Source organism: Morone saxatilis, unplaced genomic scaffold, assembly GCF_004916995.1.
Source record: "Morone saxatilis isolate NCDOM2014 unplaced genomic scaffold, NCSU_SB_2.0 Contig12, whole genome shotgun sequence".
NCBI classification, from domain to species: domain Eukaryota; kingdom Metazoa; phylum Chordata; class Actinopteri; family Moronidae; genus Morone; species Morone saxatilis.
In genome coordinates, this window is record NW_023339674.1 from 19,748,592 (window position 1) to 19,765,126 (window position 16,535).

General features: G+C 42.4%; 4 protein-coding genes across 7 annotated transcripts in view; 3 read left to right on the forward strand and 1 right to left on the reverse strand.

Annotated features, from left to right (window-relative positions):
* echdc2 (enoyl CoA hydratase domain containing 2) overlaps positions 1-4,799 on the forward strand; it is a 6,038-nt gene extending 1,239 nt beyond the window's left edge. The window contains exons 3-11 of the mRNA XM_035653171.1: positions 46-133; positions 230-316; positions 430-522; positions 2,310-2,366; positions 2,480-2,542; positions 2,631-2,755; positions 4,021-4,071; positions 4,149-4,196; positions 4,423-4,799. Of these exons, the coding sequence (XP_035509064.1) occupies positions 46-133; positions 230-316; positions 430-522; positions 2,310-2,366; positions 2,480-2,542; positions 2,631-2,755; positions 4,021-4,071; positions 4,149-4,196; positions 4,423-4,500 (690 nt within the window). The 3' untranslated portion in view covers positions 4,501-4,799. The remainder of the gene's footprint in view (positions 1-45; positions 134-229; positions 317-429; positions 523-2,309; positions 2,367-2,479; positions 2,543-2,630; positions 2,756-4,020; positions 4,072-4,148; positions 4,197-4,422) is intronic.
* A 2-nt stretch (positions 4,800-4,801) lies between these two features.
* zyg11 (zyg-11 homolog (C. elegans)) lies at positions 4,802-13,660 on the reverse strand. Of its 2 annotated transcripts, none has more exons than XM_035653163.1 (18): positions 13,246-13,660; positions 12,966-13,131; positions 12,247-12,458; positions 11,792-12,109; positions 11,514-11,627; positions 11,291-11,407; positions 11,068-11,208; positions 10,277-10,453; positions 9,072-9,136; positions 8,767-8,866; positions 8,634-8,684; positions 8,381-8,542; positions 8,130-8,177; positions 7,831-8,028; positions 7,682-7,734; positions 7,347-7,444; positions 7,001-7,201; positions 4,802-6,911 (listed from the first exon to the last, which is right to left on the reverse strand). In XM_035653163.1, the coding sequence occupies exons 1-17, from the start codon at positions 13,267-13,269 to the stop codon at positions 7,011-7,013; spliced, it is 2,235 nt and encodes a 744-aa protein (XP_035509056.1). In that variant the 5' UTR covers positions 13,270-13,660; the 3' UTR covers positions 4,802-6,911; positions 7,001-7,010. The 2 variants fall into 2 exon arrangements, with proteins under 2 accessions (XP_035509056.1, XP_035509055.1); XM_035653162.1 differs by having other exon boundaries at positions 4,802-6,914.
* Positions 13,661-13,692: 32 nt separating this feature from the next.
* On the forward strand, positions 13,693-15,639 carry LOC118321710 (cytochrome c oxidase assembly factor 7). The gene is made up of 3 exons (XM_035653172.1): positions 13,693-14,121; positions 14,235-14,375; positions 14,922-15,639. The coding sequence occupies exons 1-3, from the start codon at positions 14,016-14,018 to the stop codon at positions 15,365-15,367; spliced, it is 693 nt and encodes a 230-aa protein (XP_035509065.1). The 5' UTR covers positions 13,693-14,015; the 3' UTR covers positions 15,368-15,639.
* A 155-nt stretch (positions 15,640-15,794) lies between these two features.
* The window catches only part of ralgps2 (Ral GEF with PH domain and SH3 binding motif 2), a gene marked incomplete at its 3' end in the record, with an annotated part of 64,438 nt that continues 63,697 nt past the window's right edge, over positions 15,795-16,535 (forward strand). For all 3 annotated transcript variants that reach the window (XM_035653164.1, XM_035653168.1, XM_035653167.1), the window contains 1 exon segment: positions 15,795-16,467.

Consider the following 16,535-nt stretch of genomic DNA (forward strand, 5'->3'; position numbering starts at 1 on the left):
CACACACACACACACTGACTGAGACGCCGTGTCCCATGTGTGCAGATGAGGGAGCTGGTGTCCACTCTGTCCAATGACTCAGCAGTTCGTGTGGTTGTCTTCAGGAGTTTAGCGCCAGGTGTTTTCTGTGCAGGTGAGTGAACACATGAAACCCGCATGGCCTCTGGATTAGTGATTAAAGCTGGTGAAAATGACGTGTGGTGGTGTATGTCACGTTGTACACATACAGGTGCAGACCTGAAAGAGAGAGCTCTGATGAACAACACTGAGTCTGATCTGTTTGTTCACGGGCTGCGATCCCTCATGACTCAGATAGGTAAGAAAGAGAAGATGTTATGTTGAGAGTGAGCAGATATTTCACAAAAGCCAGGCCCTGAGAGTGTACAATATGTATATAAGAACTTTCTTTTTCTTGTGATGCTCTGGCAGCATTGTTGCCCATGCCGACCATCGCAGCGATGGACGGCGTTGCCCTGGGAGGTGGGTTGGAGTTGGCTTTGGCCTGTGACCTCCGCACTGCTGGTGAGTGACCTGAACCTTCACCTATTAACCCTGAGCTGGATGAGTCGCCATCACACTTGAGTACATTTAACATTCTTCTTTCGTTCCTTAAGGTGATGTAAATGGGGTATGAGAGGGGGTGTCATGTACTCTTCACAGCTGTCACTAAACCAGTCATATTAGATCAGTGGTTGAGTGTAAACAGGATGGTGGAGGATAGCAGCACCCACTTAGGGCCATTCTTCTAGACTGACAACTCCCTTATCCCATCAGTGTAGATTAAAGCAGTGGTTGTCAACCTGGGCATTGAGACTCCCCAAGGGATCACAAGGAATATTCTGCAGGGTCACAAGATGATAAACAAGTAAGGAAAGAAGAAAAAGAAAAAACACTCCTGCTACACAAAATTGTGTCAGATTTTTTTTTATCAAATCTTTATTTTTTCTTCTGAAATGTTGGAGAATTGTGCCTCTTCAGGACTCTAAAACCTATTCAAATGAAACAATCAATTATTGGACTTCTCACAGCTCATAGACACGATCTGTGATTAGGGAGCCGTAGTAGATATTAAATATTAGGTTATAAAGGGTCAAACCATTTATTTATAATTTCATTCATTCTTGGTATTTACAGTATCTGATGTTCTTATCATAAAAAAAAAATTTACAACGTCAGTCAAAACCCTAATTTTATTTTCATAATGTGTAATTTTTGTGTATCTGAAGTTGTTTGTGAGAATACAATTTGTATTCATAAACATGGGCAGACTGCAAAAATGAGTCCATTAATCGATTAGTTGATCGACAGAACTATTTTGATAATTAAATAATGGCAAAAATGCCAAACATATGCTGTCTGTAGCTTCTTAAATGTGAGGATTTTATGCTTTTCTCTCTCTGTCACACATCGTGTAAACTGATAATATAATAATAATATGTCTGGATTTTGGACTGTTGGTCAGACAAAACAAGACAAGATTTGAAAATGCCACCTTCATCTGTGGCATTTTCACTATTTTTGGGAATTTAGTAGACAATTAATTGAAAAAATAATGATCAGATTAATCAATAATGAACATAACTGTTAGTTAAATGAGATTTTCAAATTTTTATTTGGTTAAAAAAAAATCCATTTAACTGAGGAAACACTTACCGATAACAATCATGTGTAAGATAATGCACAAGACATATATAATATTTCCATTTGATGAAATGGTACAGCCATCAAAATTCTTCCTTATTCATATTTCACTAAGTATAATGATCATATACTGTATCTTCCATGAAGAACTGGAACATGCCTGTACAGAATATATCCTTTATAATACTGGCAGACTGTGGAATAACAGCATTTTAAATCATTTTATTAATCTTAAAGCTACTTCAAGAAAAATAAAAGGGTAAAACTGGTGTTAAAGAGCTTAAGCTTTTGAACTATTTTATAAAATACACTATAGAAATGCTCAGCGGTCAACAACAAATCTGCAGTAGCTCCTGAGAAGCTGACATTTTGGAGATACGTGGTTACCTCCCAGCATTAATGATCTGCCTGCTGAGCTCAGGGACTAATGATAGCTGGTGAGGCCAGACACATCTGCCCAGCTGTTCACGTAACTGAATCTACATGCGATTGGTCAAATCAGTCGTGGCAGCTCAGTGATTGGCTGAGCGCAGACGAGCTAGGTGAGCAGGTGTTTGCGTCTATTGCTCTGACAGAGGCATCAGTCAGACTTTGCGCCCTCCCCTGCTTGATGGCACTCAGCAGCACCAGCAACCTTCAACTGTCCTCTGTGTTTGTGTGTGTTTCAGCATATTCCGCACAGATGGGTCTGATTGAGACCACACGGGGGCTGCTCCCAGGGGCGGGTAAGACGAAACAGAGGTCACACCAAAATAATGACCTAGCATAGTACTGATTGTGTAAGTAGCGAGATGAAGCAGCTGTACAGAAGTTGACCTTGAGGTGGTTTGTCCTGCAGGGGGCAGTCAGCGGCTGCCGCGGATGATCGGCATGACTCTGGCCAAAGAGCTCATCTTCACAGGTGGTATTACAGAAAGGCTGACATGTTGCAAGACACGGGGTGCTTATCGTTCACTCTCTCTCTCTCTCTCTCGTCTGTCTGTTATCAGGTAGGCGTGTGGGAGGGCAGGCGGCCCTGGAGATGGGGCTCGTAAACAGAGCTGTAGAACAGAACCAGACTGGAGACGCTGCCTACAGAGAGTCACTCAGCCTGGCCCGAGAGATACTGCCCCAGGTTAGAATACAAACACACACTTTTACCTCTCTGCTACAGCTCAGACACTGATGCATTGTTCCTCCTCCAGGCAAGGCACACACTCTTCCTCCCTGCTTCTCTCTCTGCTTTCTTGTTCAGCTCTTTTCATTCTGCCTCTCTCCCTTCCTGGTGTTGTCTTCCCACCTTCCCCCCCTCCTCTCCCTCCTCTCTTCCCTTTCTCCAGGCCTCTGTCGCTCTGAATTTCTTTCACTCCAGTTCAGATGCCCGCAGTTGGCAGGGCCAGAGTGGCAGTCAAGTGGAGAAATGGACCACAAATAGCACCACACACACACACACATATTAAGCAACACATGCTTGTGTTGGTGTGGATTGAATGATTGACAGGAGTTTGCATTGAATGAAAGTGAGGAAGGATGGAGGAGATAATAAGCTGTCGAGCCCTCAGATTTTTCTATTAGTGTTGTGGCTTCCTGTGAAATTGTATAAGGGACGCTTCTCTCACAATGCTTTGCTCAATAGAGACGGAGGACTTTCTCCCAGCTTTTCTTGCTAGAACTGGGTGGAAACAGAGAGTTTGCAGAATCAAAAGTCTTTCGGGCTGTGACATGTATGTAAACACTGTCATACGATATAATGTTGCTCATTTTGGTATCGGGAGAGTACCTACTCAATCGACTGTTGAAAGTCCTTACAGTTGAATTTGAGCACTGTTTAATTTGGTACTCCTGAGATTCTATATGTAACTTAAATAAAGCTGGAGGATTTGTAAGAGATACATAAAAAGCGGTCAACATCTGTGCTATACAGGCCAAGAAATCCTGATTTTTTTTGTACTTAGTATGGGTAAAATCCCCAAAACACTCCATCCTATGTTTCCCATAATGCAGTTTGTCTGTCTTTCATTAGACCCTCCCTGCCCTGTAAACATCCACATCTTTCAAACCCCACACCCCCAGTTTGTAATTAAGGGTTCCTGTTGTAAATCTCCAAGCTCGAGCCCAGACAACCCTTCTGACATCACCATGACATCATCAGGGTTATTTTTTCTAGATTTGACAAAGCTCCTCCACAGAATACATAATACAACTGTTCTCACAGGCTCAGTCGTACTACTCATGACGAGCAAATTGTTCACCTTTAAGTACGTTTTCAGTTTGATCTCTTTTTGGTTCCTCCTCTATGTCTCATGGCCAACAAATTGAACTTCCATGGTGACGGCTTTAACAGTCAATATGTATCGTGTCTTAATAATTCCCTCTAACTCTTTCATTCCTGTTGCCCAGGGTCCTATTGCTGTGCGGATGGCAAAAGAGGCAATGAACAGAGGCATCGAGGTACCTTCATGAATCATAGTTTTTATTTCCTTATATGTACATCAGTGATAGTAGTGACTGAAATCTGTCTCTTCCAGGTTGACATTGGTTCAGCAATGGCAATAGAGAGGATGTGTTACGCCCGGGTAAGACTTTAATGTTTTGAAAATACTAATAATTTTGCACGATTGCTGTGAGTCTGGCTTTGTGTTTTAACCAAAGCCCAAGACACTGATGCTTTGTTACCAATAAAATGATCAGTATAAGCAGTGCATTGGGCTCAGCTTTGACGCTCACTCCCTGACATTTGTGAAACCCCTGAGGCTGCCTGTAGTCAGATCGTCTGCTCCAACCCTTGCCTTCTCTTTTCAGGTCATCCCCACGCAGGACAGACAGGAGGGTATGGCTGCCTTTATAGAGAAGAGACCCCCGCGGTACACTGGGGAATAAACTCTTGCGAGCTATTGGATTTCTCTCTCACACAGACGTGCCCACACAGATACACACCGCTCTCTAAAACCTCATGTCTGATAGGCAATTAACTCCCATTGATTGTGTGTGTACATCCTAGCCGTGTCGATACATTAGTTAGGGTCAGCGTGAGTTCTCAGTGACTGTTCGTGACATCCAGGATGAGACTGACTGAAGGTGGTTTTCATGTGAAGGTTTATACCGTTTTATTCACACGTTCCATGCACCATGTGGTGTAAAGCTCATATTTGAAATAAAAAGGCAACGTGAGCATCGTCTCCAGTTTATGGGAATGTACATTCTTTATTTCCAAACTTGAAAACTTGACTCTCAGCAGCAACACGGCAAGGTCATAGCAGACATACAGTATCTTGACTTTTTGGATCTTTCATCTGATTTAAATTCTTGGGAAAAATTGAACTGGCCTTCATTCCAGTGGCGATGTTCAGGGTCTCAACTAAACAAGTCCACATTATCAGGAGCAACAGAAAAATACAAAAACAGATTCTGTGTCGTCTGCTGCTCTTTGCCCTTGTTAAAGCTGATGAGATCAGCTCAGGACACATGCATAATTAGCAAGCTCATACAACAACAAATGATTTACAGAAAACAATAAAGCCATAATTCACTGAGCAGATGAGGTGATGTATGTTTTGCTGACAGCTGTTATAGAGTACCATTTAGTAGCCCAATATATTATCTTTATTTTATTTTCAACATAAAAGTTATCTGTATAAGTCTTGTGACCTGTGACGTTATTCCTGCCGAAGCCTCAAAAAAGTGTTTTTTTATTTTTATTTTTTAAAAGAGTCATCACTGTTGTATCAAGGATTTGACATTAGTTTTGATTGCATAGAGATTGATGACGGGACCTTAATGGAATCAGGACCTCAGATGAAGCAGAAAAATGTGGGCAACAGCAAATGGAGGCTTCTCTGGACAGCAGAAGCATACCTGGTAAAATGGCATCCTGGTGGATACTAATGTCATATGGCCAGTCATTTCAGAAAAAGAAAAATACCCATAAATATTTCTGATAACACCCCCAGTCTCTCTCCTCCAGGTAAATAGTGTTTCATCTCCGTTTACCCCTCATTTGTTTTTAATCAGATAAACAAACAACGGAACAGACTGTATAATAATTTCCATGCAACAAATTCAACCCGTCCTGCACAAAAACAGCTAATATTCCTCTCTTATTTTCTATTTTCTATTATGTACAAATTACAAACACTCTTTAAGGTGCAGCTACTTGTACTGATGTACATACACACATGCTCACACCCAAGTGCTGCCTGTCTTTAAGACACTCGGACGCATTGGGAAGCACAGCAAACATACTGATATATATACACACACGTCTCTCAAAGAGAAAACCGCTGTTGCTCAATGTACATCCGCCATGATAATACTGACCATATCATTATTGCCATTTGTGTCCAGAGAGCATTTTGGCACTTTAACTGACAATTTAGGATATAATTTCAACTTAATCATGTGAATTCTACTCTGGATCATCTGATTTACAGTGTTGCTGGTTTTGCCACTGATATGATTCATTTAGGGCTGCCAAATGTTTAGGAAATAAAATGCACTGGAGCTTCTCAAATAGATATAACTTCTCTAGAATTTAGGTTTTCATCTTTAAAGTTTGTAACATTTGAACTCACTGAACACACCCTTGTGTGACGGGACCGCAAGTGTCCCGTCACATCAAATCAAAGGCATTATCCGATAAAAAGACTAAATGAAGACGAGAGCAACAGCAGTATTGTGGACCAAGAAGCGTGGGTTTGAGTGAGCAGAACACTGCTATAAGACAAACAAGCAGGCATTCCTAAAATGAACGGCACAAGCAATTCAGATGAAATCCGACATGCTTGAGCTCACAGCAGTATCATGCGTATATTTAATTCGCTAAAAATCGACAAATTCAGAAAACCAGAGCCCTCATTAACATACGGGAGCCAGCTCTGTGTTGACCCCCAGCTGGGCTTTTTCGGGTTTCGTAGTTGTATGTGTGCACGTTTTTTGGTTCGAAAATCATAATGACGCCAATGTCAGACTAACAAGAGCGAGCGCACAAAAATTTGATTTGAGCTTAACTGACCGACAGTTCCTCTAATAATTTAATTTTTTATCACAAGATAGACACACAGAAATATTTTTTTTTTGTCTGGAAACAAACACAAAGAAAATAAATAAAGTTAGTGTGTGTGTGCAAAGAAATGCGTAGTCTTTGTCCTTTAATATTTACTTCCTATTGTTTCTTGAAGTGTGTTTGTGCGTGGGATACGCATACATACATACGCGCACACACACACACACACACAAAATCCCCCCTGTAGTGGGATCTAGCTTATGTCTTCCTCTTGGTCAGAGAGCCTCATCTTCTGAAAGAGAAAATATACAAGAATAGTAAATCTCCAGCCACTGTGAGTGTGGTATAGCAAACGACCACTGGTGTGCGAGTCTTTACCTCTGTGAGGTTATTGTGGCGGCAGACGGCGACTTGTCTGTGTTTGTGCAGGCTGGCCGGTGCGGGCTCTGTGGTTCTGCAGGCTCTCCAGAATGCTCTTAGCCAACAGTTTGACATCTCTGTGGGTCTGCGGGTGTGTATGAACGAGCTCAAGCTGCTGCAGGCCGCCCTCCTCCAACAACATGCTGCAGTAGCGAGCGGCTGCAGAAGCACGGGGTAATACAATATCAAATCTGTCAGTGATTTGGGTAGGTGAATAAGTAACTGCCTGAACAGATGTCAGTAAATGATTTGTTTAAAACAAGAATAACATTTGGTTTTGTGTGTGCGTGCATCTGTGTCTCACCGTTCTTGCTGCACACATGTTGCATGGCCCAGGCCGCCCACAGCTGGACTCCGGGGGTGTGAAAGCACTCCAATAGGGGAAAGAAGGGGTTAAATGACCTACAGAATCAGAGACAATAAGGATTTGTTTAGTATCACACACAAACATAAAAGCATAAAGCTCAATATAAAGACACGTAAAGAACATTTTACATTACATTACAGAGTTTTTAATACTATATGAAATCATTAAATTTTTGTCAGGTTATGAGCGGTCAAACTGTCACAATTCACTGCTGAATCAGGTTCAAATCATAAATTCGGCTTTGTTATTACTGAAGAGTGGCTGCATCTCACCTGTATGCCACCATTTCACACTCTGGCGGGGGCCATTTCATGATGACAGCATGCTGGGGAGACACACACATGCAAAGACTCAAACTAACTTTTCAAAATAACTGCGCATGTGGATTAATTATTAATTATGAGTAGTTGCTGATTCCTACCAGTTGCTCCAGCAGGGAGGATCGAAGGTCCAGGCTGAGAGTCCAGGCTTCCTCTCCTCGTGACGTCAGATGTGCAAGGATGCCTGCGGCGAAGTAACTAACCTCCACCTCTGGGCTGTGCAGCAGAGTGCTGATGTGGTCCAAGAACCCCTGCACCATCAGCTCTCCATGCAGCTCCCCGACCTCTGCTATGTTGTTCTACACAACAAAGGGTGACAAGGGAATAATGATGTCTCAATGTTGCAATTTTATTTAATATTCTGTTTTTCTGAAGGGTAATAAGAGAGCAGTAAACTTACCAGCAGGCCGAGAACCTTCTGCTGAATAGAAGACTCATTGGGGAAGGACTGCAGAGGGGTTGGTGGGAGTGGGGAGGAAAGGGAGGAATGGAAAGAACAAAACAACAGTGAGTCAGCCTGCCCTAGAGGCATACATACTTATACAGAACAACACGTGATGAAGCATGATGATTAACTAGTATGGTAATCTGCTCTGGGCTGTTTTCTTGCTTGCTGTTAATTCACATGTACATATTGACATTTCTGTGTACCTCCAGAACTTTAATAAACAGGTCCAGGCCCTGGTTCTCAATAAAATGGCGGCAGGTTGTTGGTGATTCGTCAGTGAGGTTCCAGAGAGCGCTCAGTGTAAATTTGAGCGTGGCGTCCACCATGCCCTGAGTAGCCTTCTGACACACAATGTGGAGCAGTTGCTGCAGGGGGGAGAGAGAACATTTGCTATGAAAATCTACATTTTAAATGACTAAAGGTGGAAGTGAACCAGAGCTGAGATTTAAAGCTTACCTTCACTATGAACAGCTCTGCTCCCAGTTGAGCCGTTTGCTCTGTGGACAACTGGGAAAAGGAAGAGTCTATGAGATTAGGAATAACCTGGCAATGTGCCGAGTATGCACGAATAACACAAAACAACATATACCTTAGCAGCCAGTATGGAAATGATAGCCACGGCCATCCTCTGCATGTTCTGGTCTTCGTGGTTGCAGAGCCACTGCATCACTAGTTTGGCAGCTTCAAACCTTACAAACAGAGAGGAAGCAAAACATTTCTACTGTAAACACAGTACATCTTTGAAACCTTTGTTTTGGTTTCCTGCTTTGCTTCCACTGACACACATTTTCTTTTTTAACCCTTTATATATAATTAGTCCTTTTTTTTTTTACTCTGTAGCCATTTAAAACGTACAATATTAGTAAAAATGATAGTAAAATTAGTATTTCTCACCTGTTGAATGGAACCTCCTGTAAAATGCGATCACTGCACAGAGACAGCAGGCAATTCTTCTGCAGCTATAGAGAAACCACAACAGGCGTCAGTCCAGAAACAATCCGTTACTGTACTTTTCTCTTTACATTGTGTTATACAGGCCCAGTAAAATGTGCATACAGAAATACTGTTTCATTATTTTGTCTCACTTTGGGTCTGTAATTGTAAAAAGCTAACATTGTTCTCATGACATAGTTCTCATTGTATTAAATACAGATAGTGTACATGTCACTTTCCACAATGACTTGTTCTGACCAAATTCTTGCCATTTGTTTCCAGTGAAGGCTGATTTTGTTAGTGAGCACAACGGTCTTGCTTTGCACTCCATTTTATATTTGCTCATATAAAGCTTATCTTCATCCATGGGCAGGAAAACAAAAAAAGGAAGCTGTGCTTTATTGGGGGGCTGGGGGAAGTTCCCCAGCGCATCAGAATTTTCAGGCGGTCACAATGCACTTATTGCATTTTTTTTCCTCTCTCAGATGTTATCAAACTAACAGAGTGCTCCACCCTGAGCTGCAGGCCCCTGTCACCCCCTCCTGCTGACACCCTAGACTCAAGAGAAGGCCTTAGATAGGTTCGGCTTATGTTTGAAGTCTGTTTATGTACACAAGCAGGTTCTGAGTGTGAGTGAAGAATACAAACACACACGTGACCGAAAAATAGCATTTGAGCTGAGAAAGTCTGTAGTGTGAACATAATCTTAATACCTTCCAAACTTAAAGATTTTCTTTATTATGGTGTCTTTTACAATGAGCTGCTATGTTATTACCATTTTATTTGATTTTGTTCTGCTTAATTTGTGTTCTGTAAAGCACATTGCAGGTTCAATATTAACATGTTTAAATCAGTTTCAAAACAATAACAAGATTTCTTTCATTTTCATTTTAAATTTTCATTTAGAATTGCATTAACAGGTGAAAAGGGAGGTTGTAGCTCAGCTTCAATTGTTAGCCCTGCCTTAAAAAAAAAAAAAAAAAGGAACTGGCTTGGCTGGTCAATTAGTGATTGAAACTGGTGACTCACTAAGAACTGTATCGTTGGTTTCTTTTCTAAAGGTTTCCTGTGCTGGTGAACTGTATCAGGTGTATTGTTGTTTTGCCTTTTTTTGTAATTGATACATACATGACATATGCCTAGGACTAGGACAGACATGAAGCTACCTGCTGGTGGTTGGGGAATGTCCTCATGGCCTCCAGCAGGAGCTGAGTGACGGTACTCAACAGTCGCACTGGCATTCCCGCTGCCAGGTCCTGCTTCGTCAGGTTGAACACACAGGCACTGGCTGCCAGCTGGACGTTCAGTGTGGCAGGGTGATTCTTCATGCCCAAAACTACCAGCTACAATAAAACAAGAGAAGAAGGAAGTAATATTATGTTAAGTGAGACAGATGAGGAACTCAAAGTGTGCATAAGTAGAGTGGGGGTGGAGCAAGAGATGTGACACTCCATTGCTTAACACATAAATATGTGGTTTTGATATAACCTTTTAGGTATTGCGTAAGCATGATAAAACAATGTAATAATAAAAAATAATATGATAATATACATTGTTTACTTAGAGAGAAGGAAACACAAATTCTGTCTTAAAAAAGATCCAGTGTGTAACATTTAGGTGGACCTATAGTCAGAAATGGAATGATATTCATTGATATATTAGTGTAAAATCACCTGAAAATAAGAATCAACAGGTTTTCGTTGCCTTAGAATGAACTGTTTTCATCTACAGATGCAGCTGAACTGCCATCTTTCTACAGTAGCCCAGGAGGGACAAATGAAACACTAGTTTTAGATAGGGCTGTTCATGTTTTTCGCACGTTTAGTGGCCACCGTAGGTTTATCTCGGTTGTAAAGGAGGTGTGAACCGAATGAGTTGCAATCTTCAACCACACCCTACACACTGGTCCTTTAGTTGAAACATTATTTAGTTTCCTAGTAGAAAAATGTGAGTTTACTTTAAGGATGTCAGGCCTCGGTTTCTCCATGACGTGGGTCAGGCTGAACAGATGAAACAGAGCTTCTCTCACAAAAGCTTCCCTCTCGCTGTAGCGACGCAGGGCCTCACAGATCTGGGTCTCGTTGGCTTCTCCTGTTACCTGTTTACACACAAAAGACAGTTCACTGTAGCCAACTTGAATGATCAGTGTAATCAGTGTTTATCTACCCATCTATACCTACCTTTAGATTTCCCTCTCCAGAGAGGAAGTCAGAGAATCCAGCATCTGTGGCCAGAAGTCCCACAAAGGTCATCCCTGGTCTCTCCTCAACAAATGCCTTCACAGCTGCATCTGTCACCTGCAAAGTTCACATAGGTAAGAAATGACAACTTAGCTCCATAGACTGTATGCTCTCTTTGCATTGTAACTGAAACACGAACACACACACACACACACACACACACCTGTTTCCTTCCTGACACATCGAGGGAAACAAGAACAGGCAGGATCCCTGGCTGTCCAAGCAGTTGACGAGCCACATCTGAGGTAAACTGCTTATCATCACTGATGTCCAGGTGCTGTGAAGGCAGGGTTTCACACAAACACACACACATAAGTATTTTTTACTAAAACAGAAACAAGCATGGTTGATGAAATCACAGGGAAAAGGTTCTTCTCAGTGCAAATCAATCAAACAGAACCAGGTTTAAAAGAGGAAACACAGCTCCATCCTTCCACTAACCTGCAATACATCCAGCTGGCCTATGACTCCCAGCAGCTGAGCAGTGCTCATCTCCAGCCTTTTCAGCTGGTGCAGTGTTAGTGAGCGCAGCCGCTCCTTCAGGCCCAGCAGTGGGCTCAGATTGGTTACTGAAGTGTTGGAGAGATCGAGGCTCTCCAGCCGAGGCAGGGAACACACGTCTACGAGCCCAGAGTCATAGAAGTCTACGTTGGCAAGAGAGAGGGAGCGGAGGCCCTGGAGGGAGCTGAAGCGATATCGGATTGGTTCCTCCAGAGAAGACATGGTCAGACCTGTTAAGACAAGTCGCTGGAGGGACTCCTGCAGGGGGTTTCAGGAAGAAACAGTTTTAATAATAACAGAAGTTTAAATTTGTAATATCAAGGGAGGAGGGGGTAGTTTGACGGCACATTTCTTATTTTATTTTTTTTAAGTAAACTGAAATGTAGTCACTTTACCTGACAATATTTATTGGTGGCCAGTCCCTGTAGAATATCAGGAATAGTGAGGTCAGCATTGACCCTGGCAGCATCCAGCTCCAGCAGTCTGTGAGGGCAGAGGGCTTTCTGGAAGGCCTCTGCAGAGATCCGTGCTGTACGGATGCAGGCTCGTCTCAGCCGCAGGTATTCACAGTTTCGAAATACACCCACTGTGCTGTCATTCAACGGCCCTGAAGTAGAGTTAAGGTTCACCTTTGGGTTAGGGTACATGCAGGAATGAGCAAGATCCTTGCACAATATGGAGTTTTAGATCTGGTGACAACATACCACCAGACAAAGTGGCTCAATGATTTCACACATTTTATCATTATTATTTTTATCATATAGCAGAACCTGTCAAAAGTCAGTCAGGCTTTTATTTTCGTCAAGTATCAAATATTGTGAAAAGTATCAATACTTTTTTTGATACCATAAGTTTAAAACAATACTAGCATTCGGTAGTATTGAAAGTAAACTATATAAAAAAACACAGAGAAGAAAATCCACTGGTCTTCACTGTGTGCAGATTGTTCTTCTGTTTTTTTAAAGTAAAAATCGTATTATGTGTACTTGTTTTCTTTCTTTTTACCGAGTTATGGTAAGATCACTTTTTGTACTAGTGCTGTGGTATCGTATTGCATTATACATTCTGGTATTCTTAATGTTGTTCACAAATATCTTCAGAAGTCTAGATTTACCTTCAGTGGCCATCTTGGCCAGCAGCTGGTCCGCCAGCTCCTGTGGGAAGAGCACAGCCTCTCTGAAGCACAGGGAGCCATCAGGGCGCTTCACACAGAACAACTCCAGATTCTGGCTCACATAGGTCAGACACAGGTCTGTCAGAGCCGCTGGAGATGAATCATCCTGAACACAACAACAACAACAACAAAGGGATGTTTGTTGCCGTGGATGCATTTCATTTACTGATACGCGACATTATTCCTAACCACATATGAATGCTGTGTGAGATGAACTTACCGTGCTCAGGAAACTACTGGCCATGGCTATGGTTTAAAATAAACACAACGTCTGCTTTGAGCTTATGCCGCCGAGACTGGTGGATTTTTCTCAGCGCGGAAAACGGCTGCTTGTTCGCAAGCCGTTGGTAGCCGTTAGTAGCCGTTGGTAGCCGTTGGAGTGTGCCGTTGAGGTGGGAGGAGAAGACGATGGACGGTAGCGGCCGAACCAGCTAGCTAGCTCACTTGTTGTCGTCTCCGTGGAGGAAAATCGCTCTCCGCGCAGAAACGTCCAAAGCTGTCTGCTGTGGCGGAATTCATGTTTCAAAATATGTCGAGAATTTCTGTAGCGACCGAAACTCTGAATCAAGCAACGAATGTGCGGTTCCAGTTTTTCACAGCCGCCAATTAGGTCTATTTTTGACTAAGACTGACAGTAAACAAAGGTCACAGCACTGGAAGTACATTAGCGAGGGGGTTGGACTACGGAAGCCGGCGAAGGAGGGTTATGAAACCAGGAAGCGATCATCAGGAGAGTGGAGACACGCATGAGCATGTACTTCTTCTGTTTTCAAAGGAAAACTATCTCATGAGATAATATAGTAGGATTTTATTACAACTTCATGGTTCACGGTAATGATCTTCTGTTGAGGGATTTATTTGAGTGAAACGCGTTTGTAACATCGCTCAGTAACTCATTCACCAAGGTCACTCTTAGCAGTGGATGTGGGAGCTAAGCCTTCAGTCCAGGTGGTTATAGTAAAGTTAAACGACAGTAGTGCAAGTGGCAATATGGCTGGATTGATCAACTTTGAAGATGAGAAGGAAGTGAAGCAGTTTTTGGATAATTTGGGAATAGAGTACAGCTTCCAGTGCCACAGCGAGAAGGATCCTGAAGGTAAAGGACTGCGCTGTCCACACTCAGTGGTGCTGAAACAATGGGGAGACACTTGTTTGATCTGTGTTAGTTATGCTTGCCTCGTCATTTATCCTTGTGACATGTTTTCTCAGGGTGCCAAAGGCTCGCAGACTACTTTGAAGGGGTGAAGAAAAACTATGAATCTGCAGCACAAGTGCTCAAACATAACTGTGAGACGTACGGACATGCAGAGAGCTGCTATAAACTGGGGGCTTACCACATCACAGGCAAAGGTGAAACAGCACTGTGCCTTATTGCTCTCCTTATACTTCTTCTCTGGTGTTTGTGATCCTTCTGTGTTCCTGTGTTGTTGTAATTCTAAAAAGTTTCAAAGTTCATGAAGTTATTACAGGTTGAAGTTGCTGGTTATATTGCGAGATAAAGTTTTGCAAGAAACATATATGAAAACAATATTAATTGTGATGATTTCTTGGAGTTTCAATTACTTAACAGCAGTAGTTAGTAACTGGACCACCTACTACATAGAAGTTAGTGTTAGTTTAAATGAGTAGCTGGCTAATGTAAATAAATCAATAAAATATCAGTTCAAAATGCTTTTTCTTTTTCATGTGACTGTAAATTCAGTACACTTGTAGTTTAACTATTTGTTCAGACTAAAAAAAGCTACTTTAAGGCAACAGATTCGACTATGTATGTGCACATTTTTTAAACTTTTAATTCAGATACTTTTACTTGCTTAAAATCTTGCACGCAACAGAGGTGTTTTGATGTTGTTATGTCTTTTTTATTCAAGTGATGGATTTGACTTCTTCCTACAGGCGGAGTGACTCAGTGTCTGAAAACAGCATACTCCTGCTTTATGCGCTCCTGCAATGCTGGAGGAAAGAAGTCTGTGGATGCCTGCCATAACGTTGGTCTGTTAGCCCACGATGGACGAGCCATGGAGGGAGGACCCGACCTCACAGCAGCTCGGCAGTACTACGAGAAGGCCTGCGCTGGTGGCTTCGCTCCTTCCTGCTTTAACCTCAGCGCTTTGTTGATTGAGGGCAATTCCAAAGGGCTGCCACCAGATATGACTGAAGCTTTGAAGTACGCTAACAGGGCTTGTGAGCTGGGACATGTGTGGGGCTGTGCCAATGCAAGTCGTATGTACAAACTTGGGGATGGTACGGAGAAGGATGAAAAGAAAGCAGAGGAGCTGAAGAATCGAGCGAAGCAGCTGCATGGTTTGGAGAAGGAAAGGCAGCTCAAGTTCGGGGAGTGAATGCGACGCAGTTGAATTCAGTGCTCATTGTTTTGGTTTGTCTACACACGTGGTGTTCAGTGAGGTTGGTTTTTGGGAACAAGTATAAGTGTGCACAAACAAAACCTGTTCAGGATGGTTCAAAGGCAAGAGATGGTCTGTTTAAAAAAAAGAATGGTGAACTGGACATTTTTACATCCTTTACACTCTGTAGACACTGTTTGTATAGGAAGATTTCAGCCAAATGTATTCAAGATAATGCAAATTTAAGCAATAAAATGAATTGTGATTCATGTGTTGTAGCTGATTATTAATTATGCCTTTGACAGTCTATGATTTGTGGTGTAGAAAGTGATGGCATGAGCTTATAGGGTCAAAGGGCAGTTTGAACTCACACTGTCATCAGATAATTTTCTGTCTTCATACAATATTTCATATGAATATGTCATCTGTATGTTGATATGATATGACACTATTAGAAAATGTATTTTTATTTTATTTTGAACAAAACCTTGTAGAAATGGACAAACCTTGTGAAACATGACAGATGTGTGAGTACCCGACTGTCAGTGATGAACAAAATATCATTAAAACTGGTCAACATCAATTAAATGTCTTAATACTTAATACTACAGTAGGACATAGTGCTTAAAGCCCACGTAACACCGGGTAGTTTCACCGTCACTGGAGCGGGCACACCGGCGGTAGCACCACAAGAGGGAGTCAGACTCAAACACATGAACTTTGCGCCCTTTTCAAACCTCTCACAGGGCGCTTTATCCCGCAGCCACCACAATAGGTAGAGATAAGCTACATCCATTTACCTACATTATAACCGGCGCTGTTTTAGCAACATGCAGCTAATACAGACACTGACAACAACAACAACAACAACAACAACAAAAGGCTCTCCTAGTTAGCTCTAAACTAAGCCGGTGTGTTGAGAGTGATGGGCGGACTGGTCTGTTAGCTCCGCCCGTCGTGCTCCTCCTCAGTCCTCATTCAAAACAGAACACAGCTGTTGTGAGGCGCATCGTCGTGTCGGAGCTGTTAGGGCTGCTGCTGCTGCTGTCTCCTCTGATGAACCCGCCGGAGGAGAAAGACAACATCGGCGCACTTCGGTGAGTTACACAACTGTACGAGGCAAAGTTTGTTATCGTTTGCGACACCATGTAGAAACCCCACCACC